Source organism: Embiotoca jacksoni, unplaced genomic scaffold (assembly GCF_022577435.1).
Source record: "Embiotoca jacksoni isolate LCO1_2020_lvr unplaced genomic scaffold, fEmbJac1.0.p SCAF_9, whole genome shotgun sequence".
NCBI classification, from domain to species: domain Eukaryota; kingdom Metazoa; phylum Chordata; class Actinopteri; family Embiotocidae; genus Embiotoca; species Embiotoca jacksoni.
Genome location: NW_027185447.1, coordinates 11,082,586 through 11,099,844, shown reverse-complemented (window position 1 = coordinate 11,099,844; position 17,259 = coordinate 11,082,586). Strand labels below are relative to the sequence as shown.

The 17,259-nt window shown below is 40.4% G+C and overlaps 1 protein-coding gene across 2 annotated transcripts in view; it reads left to right on the top strand.

Annotated features, from left to right (window-relative positions):
• The first annotated feature begins 5,473 nt into the window (after window positions 1–5,473).
• Window positions 5,474–17,259, top strand: part of LOC138192873 (low-density lipoprotein receptor-related protein 1-like) — an 85,224-nt gene continuing 73,438 nt past the window's right edge. Inside the window, exon 1 of one of the 2 annotated variants that reach the window (XM_069140555.1) lies at window positions 5,474–6,098. In XM_069140555.1, the coding sequence (XP_068996656.1) occupies window positions 6,032–6,098 (67 nt within the window). In that variant the 5' untranslated portion in view covers window positions 5,474–6,031. The remainder of the gene's footprint in view (window positions 6,099–17,259) is intronic. The other variant, XM_069140556.1, reaches the window with a different exon arrangement.

Genomic DNA, 17,259 nt, shown 5'->3' with positions numbered 1-17,259 from the left:
GTCAGCCAGGGAAATTCAGCCAGGAACAGCGGTAGTGATTGGAGCCGCTCTAATGTGCTCCACTCACTGCTGCACTAGCTATATGCTCATGTGTTATATCTGACTTCATCTCCGGATGTCAATGCCGAGAAGGACACAAGCCTCCTCACCAACACATTTTACTCAGGAGATAAATACAGTCAGTTGGCTATAACTTCCACTGTTACCCAGAGGGGGGGGGGGGGGGGGGGGTGTGTCATTATAAGACTTCGTTTAAAAACAAGCATCCTTCAAACCCACTCTGTATCCTTGAAGCAAATATTTTTTTGAAGCTGGTTTAAGTGTCAAACTTAATGAGATTCAGGTCAAAGGGCTATAATGCAGCAGGAGTGAGGAGGAATAAACCACTAGCCATATTTCCTGAGGAGGACATGACTCACTGTGACCTGGTATAACTTTTACTGTGACCAATTTTTTTTTTTTTTTTTTTTTTTTTAAACCAAACAATTAAATTGTTTTTCATCGTGAAACCCTTCTTGAAACCCTTCCTGAAACTGACTGCAGTTCAAGGCATGTTGTCCGATTCACACCTTAAAATGTCTGCAACATCCAGCTCATATAAAATTTTGTTTTAAGACCAATATAGACTCAGAAAGTAGCACAGGATGATGAAATATTCTTATGAGGATTTCAGTAAACTATCGGGTATTGTATCATCCAAATTTGATTGATTGTTCCATACAGGACAGCTAAAAGCTATAAAGGTATTTCCAGTAAGTCCCTTCTTTTCTTACTTTTTGCTGTCATTCCAATTTCAAGCTCAATTTCTTGGTTGACCTTGTCATATAGTTCCAAGTCTTTATAGGAGCCACACCCTTCATTAATACATACAGGGACAGCTCAAATGTTTGTCCTGGTCATGTGACACTGACAGGAAAACAAGAAAATAAGAATGAATTTAAATGAAAAAAAATGGAATAATTACAAATATGGACAAAAGAGGCAAAAAGGTTAAAATTATTTCCATACTTATGTGTAGCTGTCGTCAGAGCAATCCCTCAGAGTTGAGATAATACTGTATCTTTCATTGAATTCAGAAACTCTAATGCACTCTCTCTTTGCTGTGCTAACAATAGTTCGTCAAATGTAAGCAATGTACGTTGAGTATAGTTTATTGCTAGTGAAAATCACAGAGTAGTACCTTCCTAAAAATGTAGAGCCCTCTGTAAAAATGTACCTGATATTTATCGTGTTTTTTGCTTGTGATGCGACTGAATGACAAATGTCTATATTTCTGGATTTGACCTCAATTTAAAAATAACTCTTGATAATAATTGTCTAAGTAATCCTAAAAGGATCTTACATCTATGAGTGTTTTTTTTTTTAATCAATTATCTTGGTTTCTGACAACTCCTGTCATGTGAAGAAAAAAATGTTTGTATCAACAGGAGTTGCTTGGTAACAAAATCCCCCTATCCTTTTGCCTTGTCTTGTGTACCCTGACTGATGAGCCCTCAAGTGTGTAGAAAACATATGCAATTGTTCCCTCAACCATACAGTGTGCTTTTTCTATGTGGCATTTGCATAATACATCCACGACTACACATTTCAGAGGACAGAACCCATATACTTACGTTGATGTACATGCACAAGGGATTTCATCCAGATTTCATCATGATGGTCTAGTCAGACAGACGGGAGACGCTCATCTGAATTCATAATCTCTATCTCTTTCCCCCTCTGTCTCCCAAAGGCATGCATGCACTGCACACGATGTCAAAAAAACTTGATGCATATGGCATTTTGCATAAAGATAACACAATTCTTTGTTGTCTCATTCTCTCCAACCGGATATTGACTTTTTTTTTTTTTCAACTGGACCATTTTCAGACCACTATTAGGTCAGAGTTGTTCACTCCCCCAATTCTATGCAATGTTTTGATATGTGTGTGCAAGTGTTCAGCCAGATGGGCTGCGAGTTCTACAGAGCTCAAGGACAGTTTGGGGAGTGACTCAGTCAGCAAAGTGCCTGAGCCAGCCAACACACACTGTGAATTCACCAGTGACGGGAATAATGGGGCCTGTTGGGAGCTGGGCGGGTTTGGATAAGGTTTCCCTCCACTAACAGAAACATTTATTTGATTTAAAATTGATTAAGCTGTTCAATCTGGAATAAACTTGTGCTGATGTATGTATCCTGTTCGAACAACCTCAGTACTAAAAATAAACAAAAAACATCTGCATTATCCATAAACACAAGAAAAATGTCATGTTCAACTCTGTGTTGGACTGGGGCTCTGGCTAGTGGACTGCATGGGGGAGGGTTGCAGATGGGGGGGGGGAGTGAGGTGGGGTGAGTGATGGGGTGGGGCGATCAGGAGAACACAGGCTGCTGGTGCATGCTCCGCATTCCTCAGGTGTTGTCAGCATAGCTTGCTCAGTAATTGCCTCTCTGTGAAAACATGCACAAAGCCTCACTTTACGAGCAAACCATGAGGCAGTGACCACAAAACTGTGAGGGGAGATGTCAGAGTCAGAGGGGAGTACATTTATATTTGCATTCAGGCACAATAAGTACAGAATTTTTATTTATTTATTTATTTATTTTTTTTAAAGGGTGATTGCACCAGAGTAAAAACATGTTATAAAGTACAGGCATCCGTAGCTGTACTACATGCATGCAATACATACATGCAGTGCAGCTGTAGATGCAGATTGTGGCTACGTGAGAGTCAGCAGCTTCATTTATGCAGCAATACATCTTCTGTCAAGGATATGGGCAGGTTGGGTAATGATTGTAGCCAAGCAGACCTTGGCATGTAAATCTGGTGGTGTGATACAGATGTGCAAGTTGCAGAGATGGTGGTGAGCCTTCACACAGAAATATCTACTAACTTTACATACAGGAAGTCGATTCTTGTCATTCTCTCTTTGCAGGCTGGATTTCATCTTTCTTGTTTTTTTATTGTTGTGAGATGTCATCACTTTCATCATCGATAGTAACAGAAAAATCAGGTTCCTCCTGTCTGGGAATGCCTCTCTCCCCCTCTCCTCTCCCTCCTCCGCCCTGCTCTGTCTCCTTGGCTTGGCTCTCTGAGAGCTGAGGGATTGTGTGCAGATGTGCCTGGAGAGAGGCCAGTCCCTCTGCCCTGGGAGAACATGTGGTCTGGGAGTGTTTACGCTGGCACTCTTTCAAGCTGTCTCCCACACAGCATGCTGGCGTCTGTCTCTCTCTGATGACAATGCTCACCCCTCCTCCAACTAACGGGGCATTCTCAGGTTGAGGTGACACCAGCAATTATGCTGGTTAACCGTGTTGACAAACAGGAGAGAAAGCAAGTAAACAAAAAAGTAGACAAATTTACTAGCGTTAGAAAAAGTGAGTTTTCCAGCAAACTTAAAAAGGAGTATTATTGAAATACATGGAATGATGGTTTGGCTTCAGGAAAAAAAAAAAGAAAAAAAAAAGAAGAAGTTAAATGACTACTATTTTCCCCCTGTCTTTCTTTCTTGTTTATATTCTGTTTTGGTGCTTGGAGTGAAATGCGCTTGGATTAAACAGATATCCAGACACTTCAGGCATGTTTTTCACAGATTCTCCACATACTTCAAATTCTCCCCTGTGATTCGGTCTCTGGGTAAACATCTGTAAGCTAAAAACCTCTGAAAGGAATGCTTATTCCTCACACTGGTGGCAGCAACATTACACTCAGTTTGCAGAGTGTGAAATACACACCTGTTGTTTTTAGTACCCATGATTAAATCTGAGTGGGAGAAGGGGACAAAAACACTGCATAACGTTGGCAAAAAGAGTCATTTATGAGCATTTCTGTTACCGATCTTTCACAGTTGGGACAAAGATCCTCCCAAGTTCTCTTTTTAACCAAATGTGTCTTTGATTAGAGATTTCTCAGACGGTGTATTTTGTAAAATCTTCAAAATATTGTATCAAATTGCAGGATTCTTTTTGTTATAATAGTAAAATGAGTTACAGACTGTGTCTCTCTGTAATGTGAACAGTCAGTGCCCCCTGCAGGTTTAGATGGTTTATGAGACTATACAATCATTTGTTCACATCTCCATGGAGTAATTTCAAAAAGATTACATGTTGCTTGTACAAAGCTATAAACTTACATGATTTTGTTTGCATTGTGGAGGATATGTCAACAATGTGACCTATAACAAATCTATAATTTTCATTGAAAAAAAACTCAAACTGTAAAATTTTCATAGCTGAACTATATATTCCTGTAAAAGTGATTTTTCTTCCCCTTTAACTTCTATTAACTGTTTTGCTATTAATTTCATAACTTCAACTTAATTGTTTTCTATAAATCCAGATCCAGATGTCCATATGGATAATTATTTTGTATACACTAAGTAAAGCTATTTGGTAAGCTTTATAAAAACCTTACAGATCTTAAAAATCTCTTTTGCCCACTGGAAATACGTTTGGCCTTATCTCTGACTGACATGGTAATTTGTTGAATAGATGAAGTCTTACTGTTATCCAAAAGCAACTGGACATGTTTCAGTTTCTTGAAGATGTTTCACATGTGGTTCGTGTAATGCGCAACTTTTCTGGATGTCCTTTCATATTCATATCACCAAATGAAGGGTCTTTCAGATGAGAGGTGAAATGTCCTCAAGAAACTCAAGTAAGTCCAATTGCCTTTAGATAGTACTTACACTGAACATGACCTGAATGACTGAGAGTCTTCACAGACATAGAGATGGGATCTATAATCAGATCGATGTAGTTTTTTTTTTTGTCCTTAGTTTTGTCCAAGTAATTAAACACAGTAAGCCTATATTACCAATACATATTCGGACTATTGTGCATGCTCATCCAAACACGTAGAACATTTCCTTACAATCACATCGATCTCCTTTTTTTTGTATACCACTAGGGGGCATGATTTAGTGAAAAATGGATAAAATATCGTTCATTGCACTTTCTCACATTGTGTTTTTTTGATTTTGACCTGTAAATTAGGTGTAAATCTGAGATTACGTGATGAGATTACAATGCGAGACCGCCATTTATGTTTAAAGGCAGAGATTCATGTTGTTGTAGTCACTTCTACTACCTTTAAGCGGCTGAAAATAAACGTAAATGGTAGGGAACGTACTTAAAATCACCTTAATGTTCAACAACTGTGAAGTAGCTGTTTAATTATCTGTTTGAATTATTATTATTACTTCTTGCTTTACTTTTATTTTGTAGCTAGAAAAAACAAAAACAAAACTAGAAATAGCTCACAAATATTGAGCCAACATGGCTGATCTCAGGGCGCCAGTTGCAGCTCCACCTCTCTCTCTCTCTCTCTCTCTCTCCCACCTCCACAGTTTGTGAAAAAGCTCATGAAATAGGAGAAAAGGAGGTGTGTTGGCGCACGCGCAGACCCGACTGTCGCTAAATTATACCATTTTTTTTTTTGAGGACTCGAGCTTTTACGTCACGGGCTCGTCCACGGTGCTGGGGTTTGAGAGGCTGACCATCCACTCATGCTGCATGCAAGCACGGGGAGAGACATTGGCGCTCCGTCGGAACAAACACTTTTCTCCTTTCATTTTTTTTTTTTCTTTCTTTTTTTAGTTTGGCACGGAATGAGATGAGCGGAGCCGGCGGCTGCAGGGCTTGTTCTGTACTCCTGGACGATTGTGGTGGCATGGTGTGGTGAAACACAAACTCCCCCCCCTCCCCCCCCCCACCCCAGCAGCAGCAGCAACAGCAAGCACACAGAGACAGCGGTTCCACTGTGCATCATGTTTGAATGCCGATAATCAATTAGAACTATACATGACTGTGCTGCTGCGTTGCCTATAGCCGCATCGGGCTGTAGCAAGTCTCCTTTGATTACAGAAGCCCGTCTGAAGCGGACACCGTGCCGGTGCTCGGGGTGCAACTGAACGGACAATCGCACCCGGACCATTGAGAGGGTTCGGATGAGGTGGTCGATCGGGCTTGTTTGGTGTTAGAAAACCAGCCAACTTTTCATCTTTTTCTTTCTAACAGCAGTGCCGTCGGGCATTGCTCAAGGAGATAGCGATGAGGTTGTTCTACTTGGGATTTATACTCTGCTTGGAGATCCTCTCTCCTAACGGTGCCACCGTAGGTAAGGAAAAGCCTGTTGTGTTGTCTTGCATTGTGATACTCGAGAAAAGCGTGAGCACTTTCCCCCTGCAAAGCATCTGTGCACAGGCCTGTGTTCACCGGAGTTGGAACCAACACCGCAAATAGGTTGTCTTCATAATAACACAGTGTGCCACAGCACGCTCCTCAGAGGGAGAGATCGATAATTAGGAAAGCCTTTAATCAGAGAAAGTAGCGCACAAATAAGCAGTGCGCTGATTGTTTTTGGCCTAAAATCTGTCTACGTTTCTTAGCGGTGCTCCTGTCTGAGTAGACAGAAAGGGCCTCCCTGTGAGGATAGCACACACTGAGGTTAATTCACTGTGGGCATATTCAGCAGGTAAAAAGGCTATCGCAACACTTGCATGAACGACCTATTTACACACAACGACATCATTTCTGATTGACTGCGACAAAATGCTCATATCCCTATTTTCCAAACTAAAAACCCCTCCTCATGAATCTTCTCTGTCTGGCTACAGCTGATAGCTACCATTCATACCGAACCTGCTGCTTTTCTTTTCAGAAAATCGGAAAAGCACGCTCGACTTTCACGTCAAACCTGTGGGAGCCGTCGCTCAGCTCAGCTTTCATGTTTGTTTGCAGTTTCTTGACGCATATGAAAACAACAGTTGAGTGTGCTCGCTCTTAATGGCGTGGCTTGTCCGGACGTGTAGCTGCCTGGGAATCCCAGTTTATTAGTGACAGCCAGGTAGCCTACTGTCTGATAGTGAAATGAATAGTCGTGCATTTTATCCTCTTACGTCCCTGGAGCTCCTTAATACTCACTGATTCCCTGACAGTAATAGTGAGGTATCAATTGCACCATTGCTCCTGTAACAATGCAATGCGAACCTGTTGAGCTTGCCATTCTTTTTCTGGAGCACTTGAAGGGAAACGGGAAGGTACAAACTAGCACATCTATTGACACTTTGCTATGGATATATCGGTATTTAAATTGATGTTACATGAATAAATAAAGAGTCATGCAGGAGCACTGATCTCCAGTGTCACATGCAGCTCTGACCTGACTGTACTGCACATGGATACATATTTGTAACTCTCACTCTGCTTTCTGAAGTGACACATTAAAATCTTTATTTTGCTACAGAAGCCAGCTCCTACTATTTCCGCCTGTGTAAAAATAGAAGCCTGCTCTGCGTTAGAAGATCTTATATAAGTTTCATTAGATTTTGATGGAGGCTGCTGAGAGGGAAAGCCATAGCTGAGGTTACAGGAGTAGGCAAGCTCCTCCCCCCTCCTCCATCAGTATGTAACATCTGGACACAGGGAGACCATTAATCCAACTTAGATGTGACTGAAAGGGTGGAGGGTGGGTGGCTGAAGAGCTGGGGACGAGTGAGGGAGAGGCAAAATGAACCTCACCAAGAATCAGTCTTGGATAGTCTGAAGCTGACACAAAGTTACATCACAGGGAGTCCAGGGGTGGAAGCCAGAGGCTATATGTGTTATGTCATTATTAACAGTTGATTTACCAGCTTCCCATTGGAGCAGTGTGGGACCAAGAGGGCAAAAAGTGAGTGGGATACAAACCCTAAGACTGGTCTTTTAATACTTTCTAGATTGGTGAGTGGAAGGTCAAAACTTATCAGTTAATTTAGTGGATAGATTCCTTTGTTATTGGCCTTCGGTGGTGATGATTTATTATGGCACTTAAAGGTGTCATCCTTCAGACTGACACAATGTAGTACAGCACAATGCTCAGGGCCTGCTAGTTTTAGTGAATAATGATCATATCAGAGAATATGAAGAAATGTGAACACAATTTAAATTGATTAATGCGCCTAATGTGTGAATATTGAAGCTGTAGCCTCAAAAAAAGAAAAAAATGACCATCACAAAGCTCAGTGACATATTTTGATTGCTTGTTTTTTTTTCATCTATTGGCCTAAAACCAAGATCTTTTTAGTTCGTAGTCACAGTCAGAGATGAAAAAGCAGCAAATTGTAACATCAAACATTTTGTATTTTGTTAAAAAAAATTATGGAGATATGAATTAATCGGCAGCTCTTTTGATAATTGTTTCCGCAATTTTTCAATCCAAAAGGACAAAATACTTAAAAGTTCCGGCTTCTTAATTGTGAGGATTTTATGCTTTTCTTTGTTGTATTTGCTGCTTGTTGTTGAGGTTTTGGACTCAAGACCAATAACATGAAGGCGTGATCACCTTGGCATCTCAGAATTGCAATAGGAATTTTTCACAATTTTCTATCAGCATATAGTCCAAGTGGTTTATCAAGAAAATTAACCTGTGTCGATTAAGGCAGTTGCTAATTAATTGGTGGGCAACTAATTAAACAATTAGTGTATAATTTTCCTATAGTTGATATTTCAGTAAATGTAATGGGAAATAAAATAGGTTAATAATGTCAGTGAAATAATTTTGAGAATAGGGTTGGAAAATCGTTTTTTTTTTTTTTTACTCGTTTTGAAATACACACATACCACATTTCATGAAGTTAAATGGTACAATGTTAAATGAAGCCTCAGGTATTTTCATACAGTTAGAAAGTATTCTGAGGTTACATGTATGATCTCAACAACCTTTTGAGGCGGAAGAATCCCGTTATGTTGAAATGTTTAAATGTGGGTCATAGGCTAAAGAGGTTGAATTCCTGAGGAGTCTACACTCTGTTTGCTTGACCCTTTTAATGGAACGTTTTCCTCAGAACTGTCACTGGAAACATCTGCTGGAAAAATTCAGCATCCTTCATACAAATTCAACAGATAATAGAACTTGAATTGCTCTCTTCAGCCTTTTCAAGTGGAGGTCACTGGGGAGTGGTTATTGTAACTCAGTACGCCTGAGGCTGTCTGTTGACTGCAAACTTATCAGGTAACACCGATAATCACCCAAATGATTTTCTGCCATTCAAAATCTTCTCACAAAGATACATGAGTTGAAAAAAAAAAGGACAAAATATTTGGACAAAAAAAAAAAAAAATCACCGGGTGTCTTGATACATTCTTTGGCTTCTGCTTGAATTTTTTATTTAAAGCTTATGTGCAGGTGTTTTGCATTTTGGTCCTCTGGACTGAGTGCAAATATTTGTCAAATGATGATAGCAGACAGAGGTATTCCTCACTGAAGTCTGTGAAAAGATCCCCTTTTATCCTTCTGCTTCCTGAACTGCATTGCAATTATCTGTGACTAGAAGGTAAAACCAGATTAACATAAATGTCTTCAGTGTTGGTGCCCACACATTTGAAGGCGTGAGACTGCAGTGTTTGTTGACTGAATAGCAGGAGTGTACTGTAATTGATGTTTTCTGCTAGCTACATCACTGTTTATCCTGCTTAGCTCATAAGACCCCAAAAAGGAATGGATTGGCTTCTTGAACAAAATATGGAGTGTGGGTTTGTGTTAATTCAGCTCCATAAAATTCACTGGCTTTTTCCTTTGACTAAATCAGACTCTCTGCATTTTCACTTCCTGATCCTCTCCAATGTTAATATGACAACATCTCTCAGAAATGATAGTTTCTTTCATGCATGCAAAACATGAACAAAATATATTTTAGTTATAAGAACAAAGTTGTTCACATGTTGCAAAGGGTTATAGTTTTAGCTTTACATCTGGAAAAGCTGTGAGAATCCTGGGTTTGTGCCTTTTGTTTTATTTAGTGGTGAGCTCATGAGTTGACACTTCAAGCTGACCACCTAGCGTGTCCATTTTTGGAGACTGTGTCTCTGTGTTGATCTTGTTGGCTTTACTGGCTCATGTACACTCAGATGTTGGTAGTGTTGCTGGCTTTGCGCTTGACTGGAGAACCGGCTGATATCAAGGACCTTTGGCGGCTTTCACACCTGGTTGTGGAGAGCATCTGATATATGGAGATAAGATTTCAATTTCATGCACCGCTGCAAAGTGTCAAAGCTGTTTACTTTAATGAAGGTCATGGTGCTTCCTCTCATTGGATTGTGACTGTACATGTGACAAACTTTTATAGAGTCTGTGTTGTGGCAAAGATGCGGTCATGAGTAAGCATAAACCTTATTCGGATCTAGGACATGGCAAACCTTGGATAAAAAACAGCTAAGGAATGTTTAGTACAAAAATTAAAAACTAAAATGATGAACCTCTCGATATTCAAAATTTGTAAGGTTTTTAGATCCAGCAGTAAAAATATCTACATAATCATGTCACATTTGAGGTTGGTCAAAGACTGAGGAAATATTACTGCTTGTGGAGTATCACCCAAATCATATATGATATCAATTTGTTGTGAAAAATGTTGACATACTGGTGTAGATATATCTTTAATATTTGGATTCTGTCGGTTACATCGGTTCTCAAAGTCTTGAAATAAAAGCCCTCTTCAGGACACTGCAGACCAATGACCTCTGGTCTCCCTTGTTAGAAGTGAACTCTGTTCAGCTTTTTGGGCTTATATTTAAACATAAAGATCACATTCACTTTAGTTTGAAAACTAATATTACTCACTTTCTCTGAGAATGTAAAATTTAGTAATGAGTTGGACTTAGTCTTTGGTTCTCACCAATACGATCAAAATTGAAGGTCATGTGTAGTTCTCAACTTTAACTGTGCTTGTCAAGGTCCACAGTTTCCACATAAAAGAAAAGTAAATGGCGAAAAACTTAAGAAATCTGTACGACAATTATTCTTTGTCCTTTTAGTCACATCTAAATTAGAAAACTTGACTCATCCCTGCTGGCATTTTTGCACTATGTGCTTTTTTAGACAGTCCAAAGTACATTGATGGGAAGTTGTGCTCTTTTATGTTTCAAGTTTTGTGATCTCACCACTGAACAAATATGTCATCTGTTAAGATGTGAAGTGGATGACAACTCATTTGTGTATTGTTTGTGAGTCATTCCTAGCAATTATTGAGCCAGTAACATTCCTCCCTCCTGCCTCCTTTAGAGTGAAGCTAATGAGGGATTCATAGCGAGCCACTCACATTAAATCACAGAAACAATCATTCATCAATTGAAGTACGTTTTCTTATTGAGTAACCTAGAGAATTTGTTCCTTACCTTTTCGTGGTAGTGTCAGAGGACCGAGGCAAGCCAGGATTTACAAGCATCTGAGTTGCAGTGAATGCCTCAATTTATGTGGTTCAGCCCTCATTTTGTGGCTCCCATATTCTGTTTTCATAACAGCTGAATCTGGGTTGCCTTTTCCTCTGTGATTGCACAGAGCTGTGCTATGCAGAGACTGCAGGGTGGGTGTAGAAGAACTCTCCTTTGGCAGCACTGTGAGCCTTTTTACATTTATCTTTAGGTCAATCCATCACACTCACTCACAGTGTATGTCTTTTACTGCATTGCATTTTACTGCTCTGGCCTGTGACACCCTGCAGAGCCTCATCAGATTACCTCCGGGGTCAAAGCTGTACCCTTTTGTGGTGCGATGACACAAAAACAAGGCTTTCAAAGAGTAGGTACGAACCCACACTGCAGTCTTCTGCTGATTATGCATGTTAACCCTCTTTGAAAATGGCTATTCTGGATGAGAACTCAAATAGCCTGTGGACATGATACTGTATGTGCACTGTGAGCTGGTTAAAGTGCTTCAGTGCTTGGTTGTGACTTGGCTTGCACACAGCTAAGTGGTTGCCCCATGGATTCTGAACTTTTGCACTGTGGACCCATATTTGCACTATGTTGTCTGTTTTATTGTTTTTGTTGTTGTTGCATGTTTGTGCTTTTCTTGTTTTGTCTTTTTGTTTGCACACAGTGGGCCTGTGAGAAAAGTTTTTTGTCATATGGTGGATTCATGTTAAAGAAGTTGAAGTTGTTTCCACTGGATTGGCACTGCACAGTGTGGCCATTTGAAGAAATTAATTGGCTACAGCAGTGGCTCAAGCAGGGCCTTACATGAAATAGTGTTTATCACACTTATACATATGCAAGCGTCCCACACTTTCTGTCTTCTTACAGCTAAAACTCTCTGGCTTTTGTTTAAAGAAAGATTCTGGCTTCCATCTGAATAATTAATAAAGTGCAAAAATTCAGAATAACGACTTCCCTCTGCCCTCATATTCTTCCCTGTGGTCCATGTTTGATTTTAATTGTTACTTATAATGCATGGATTTCCTTGTTTTGAAATCCTGCCTAACTGAGCACAGATAAATCACTTCAAACTTGACCTCAGGGTTCTAATTACACAATGTAGTCAGGTCGCTTTTTGTTTTTTCACTCCCTGAAACACTCTGGAAGACCGGAGTTCCACTATGGAGAACCAGGAAGGGTAGAAGTGATAGATGATGGGAAACAGTCCTGGTTCCATTCAGACTTCCTCATGTCACTGCCATTACACACAGTAAGACAATCAAGACCCATTTATTTATTCATTCAAGTCATTTCATGTTCCCATTTGTACCGTTATCTTTTAACAGCATTTAATAGAATCCATGCTCCATTGCTCAGCCTCAAAATTATCCACAAGGGCACCGGAGGAGGGTTGAATACCAGGTTGTGCTCGGTTTTAGAGGCATGCTTGTGAAACACAATACAATTTCATACATAAAATTGTTTGGTGAACATTCCAGTTGGGTGTGTGCCTGTAGAGAGGACACTCATTACTATGGTGGTGTGTTTAACTAAACCAAATTTGCAATACGTATTACAGCCAAATATAACTTTTTAAATCATGAAGCCAGTCCTCTCACAGTTTGCACTCACTGGCAGTCTCACAGCAAAGAGAAACTAGCAACAAGTACTTTTCCATTGAATTGAAAAGCAAAACGGTTTGGTATGTTTAAAGTCTAGCTGTTTATCTGCAACAGATTGTGTTTTTGAAGCAAAGCTATACACATGAAACCAATTAGAAGGTGCTGGAATGTGCTGCATGGATCTGGAGTTGATCTGTAGAGCACGGATGGCTGTATAGAGGCAGACAGATTGGGGGGTGGGGGGGAAGTGGGTCACTGTTGCGTCCCAGCTGGTGATGGTGTTTGGAGGCCTCCATCACTTGGCTGCTGAATTGGTGCCATTTACTCACCGCCCCGCCCTGTTCCATCCCACAGACTTCCTTTTTGAACAATGAGGTTGCTTCAAGTTTTAGGAATACATAAAAACAAAACAACTCTTGCAAATGAACGGACGGATGGCCTTGAAAGTACTTTATTCCTTTTATTGGCCACTCAGGAGGGACGTTTCCATAAGAGCCAGGCTCTGTGTACGTTTATGCATTTGCTCATTCACTCGTGTTTAATATTTTTTTGCTATGTACAGCGCTTGGGGGCAATTCAGTGTGCACTGTTTAGACAGTGCCGAGCTCCAGCGGTCGAGCATAAGGAAATACAGTGTGTGCTGCGTATAACTGGCAGTATGCTCAAAGTCAAGCCACGTCAGCCAACTGGAGCCTAGGCATCAACATACCAGGAAGTAACCCAGTGATTTATGGCATTATGTGTGTGTCAACTCAGGATTTAAGCATTTGTTCAGTGAATCATTCAGTGACAACACTATGGAGGAGGAGCTTGTAAGTAAATTTGGCGTCTCTTCGACAATGATGCTCACCCCTCTGTTTCCCTTTAGAAGACCAAAAATTGGACAACTGCAATTGTTCAATTATAGAATTTAAAATATAGTGGGTAAAAAAACAAATACTTTCTTTCAGCTTTATGGTACTCTATCCATCGGTTTCATTGCTTAATAGCCAGAAGAAATCCTTTGAGTGTTGTTTTTGGTCAGTAAAATGGCACAGCAGATGACTTTTTTCTTGATTTGACAAGATAATGAGGAAAGAAGTTAGAGTTACAGTCTGTGACTTTCTAATTTTGGCACAAACATGCCCATTTAGTGTCCTTGAATTTTTCGTTCTCCAAGTAAGAGCTGGAAATCCATTTGGAGAAAAAAGTGATTATTTGAGTAGAAGCACCAATCCTGTTTCTGTCGGACAAATATTCAAGACATTTTCATGGAGTACTGGCCGTCATTTTTGGGTCAACGGTCCTCTCACGGACTTTCTCAGCATTTGCATTTAATGGGTTTACCATATCACTCTCCCATAGAGATATTTTAAACGGAAAACAGTCAGTGCAACAGATTGTAACTACATCAGAGTGAGAGAGATACACATTTCGGGTTTGTGGAAGACAGTTGTTGTAAAAACATGCTTTAAAAAAAAGACAGCCAAATAAAGATTTTTGTACATGGTGTAATTTGTCCTCAGAAATAGAAACTCATTTTCCTACAGAGCCTCCAAAGTTGCCCTAACTAAGTCATGGTGTGATATTCAAAACTCTTGAGGGGTTCAATTGAGGCTCTGAAAAGTTCGTTTTCTTATTTTCTCTCTAATTAGATCCATTTTTGCCCTAATATATACCCACAGGATGAATGTTTTTTCAGGGTATCCTGATGTGGAAAGGATGTATTTTTTTTTACGTCTGATCTTTTTTTAAAGTCTTAGGCAACAGAAAGTGGAGTTATTTTTTTTTTTTTCTTTTGTGAAAATGTGATAATCCTTTTGTTTGTTTTGTGGTTAGAATAATTTACTGCTGTGGGATTTCCTACCATTTAGTCAGAGCAGTGTGATCAAGTTGCCATTCAGCTGTGGCAGGAAATGCTTTAGTTGGAATGGCATTATCAGGAGGGAACTCTGTCGGAGGCGAGCACACTGGGCTCATACGAGTTCATGTAAGTAGAGTATGCACCTTGATTCAATGGGATTGGTGTTTGCTGTCGGGCCAGTCCCAGGAGACTCAATAAAGGCCTTTTTTGTTCCCTTTTGTAGGTAAAGTGGACACAAATGGTCCAACATCCGAGTCTGATTTGGACCCCCCAAAAATCGTCAGCATTTTGGCAGTAACTTTGGAAAAACAGTGACTTTGCAGGCTGAATTAACAATTCACATCTCTGTTTGAGATATTTCACTGGGCTTTGAAAGAGGACTGCTGAAGGGGAGAGCTGGCAGTCTTTCCCCCAGTCTCCAACCCCTCCTCAGCCACAACCTCCAATTAGGCTCTGAGGTTCTCCCCTCTGCGGTCATTTCATGCTGGTGTGTAAAGCGATGATAAAATTAGAAGCCGCAATGTTTTATTTCCAGTTTTATGCCCACTCATAGGGAACAACTGGTTCAACCCAGCTGCTTCACACAGCGACCAGAGAGTTTAAGGGAATGCCTTCACATAGCAGAGGTTTCAATGCTTCCACTCATTCCAGCGCAGGGCACAGTCAGTATGGCTGCTCTTTAGGTTGTTGGTTGTTTAGGCAGATTGAATGGCAACATACAAATCCTGTGTTTTTACCACCATTTCAAATGTACCAGAACATTGGTACACTGAAAGGAAGCAAAACTAACAAGCTGGCCTCAGGCCACGGCTAGCCTCCCTCTCATTCCTCCACCGAGGGGTTGGGTGTGTGCATGTTGTCTTAACTGAGTCAGTGGTCTCTGTCCATTTCTATACACCTCTCTCGCACTCTCATCTAAAATTTAGCATCCTGTCACAGCCTTATGACATATAATACACACACTGGAGTACGATGTCTCGGGGCTTAGTTTAAATCTCAGTCTCTTGCATTACTTGTATTTTATTTTGTAAGCTTTGCGCCTGCCATTGTGTAAATAGAGGACCGGGGCTGCATTTTAAAATCAAGCTCTCTGTCTTTCTCTTGATCTCCTCAAGTATCAAGGTGTTGTTCCAATAATGGGGATGCTGTGATTTGATTCCATCAACGTTTTAGCTTTAAATTCTATCTACGCAAATGCGACTCTCGGAAGTCTTATTGTTTGACTTACACATGCACGTCACTGTCACATGAAAAAAAGACCAGGGTCTAAATCCCTTAGTCTGACAGTCAAAAGGAACGTGATTGCAATGATACACCAGCTCCATGCTCTCTTGTGATTTCAGTCACATCCTGGCCCTCTTGCTGTGCTCCCCTCCACCACCCACCCTAAACACCTCCCTGCCTGCCAAGTGCATAGGGAGGCAAGTCATCCAGGGCGAGCAAGGGCTCAGTCTCTGCAGAGAATCACAATGAGACCTTCGGTGCTGTCCTTCCCTGGGTACTGCCACACAACAGTACAGTGACAACAGCCTCCTCCCTGAAATGGCCTTTGTGGTCTTTTTTTTTTATTGTGTGTGACATTTTCACATAAAGGAAAGCATTTCCCCTGTATATATTTGGCAATGTATTTTTTATTCCTCTTTATACTGAGGAGAAATGTTTCCGCCAGCGTTCTCCGTGTTAACTTCCACCCTGGTTGGGTTTTAATTTGGCTGTTTTCATAAAGGATTATTTAATGATCTTGAAAATATACTTTTATTCCCTTAATTATTGCGACTGTGTTTTAATATTACGCGATATATTTTTCTTTTCCATTTAAAGGGCCAGTTCAACTAAATTACAAAGAAAACCAAACCCCTTGTGACCTGTCGCCATGCAGACAGCTTCAGCTTCTCTGTGACCACCTAATAAATAGTGTTCCACTGATGGTGCTTGAAGCATTTAAACCTAATGTTTTAACATTTCAAACAAATCAGACCTACTAACCTTCTTTCCACTAAAAATATAATCTTTCATATCCTTCATATATTAAAATTCATAAGGAACTTTTTAATCTTGTGGCAGGGTAGTTTATTTTCCTTCCTGGCTGAATTGGGATAGAGGATGAAAAAAACTAAGCAAGTGAAATCAAAACTGTCTCTATGCCTTGATACCATGCAGTGTAGGTAAAACTCCGTTTGACCAGGGTTTTTCTAAGTTAATAGCGTGTCAGCAGTGTCAGACTGCTGATGGGTCATGAGCCTTGCTGTGGTGCTGCTAGCCTGTGGTATACCTCAACAATCTGTGCTGACTTGCTGCCCAGAACTACCGTGCTCTGCAGTTTCCCATGGGTCAGATGGTGATTGAATGCCCAGTTTTGTCTCAGCCATGACACATGAAAGAGCCTCTGTGGTGAGAGTTGAAAAACACCTTAAGGTTAATAAAAAAAAAATTTAAAAAGCAGAAAGAAATGAGATGTCCTTAAGAAGAGAGGAAACCACAAACAAACCCAGAACTACAAGGCACAACTGTTGCTTGTAAACTTGTAGAGGGTTTCTTTTTTGCCTGTGGCCCTTTTGATACAAAAACATCATTGTAAACTTGGGTTGACCCTTACATGTTGCTTTGCCCCACTGAGTTAAGATCTACGCTGCTTGAAGTTG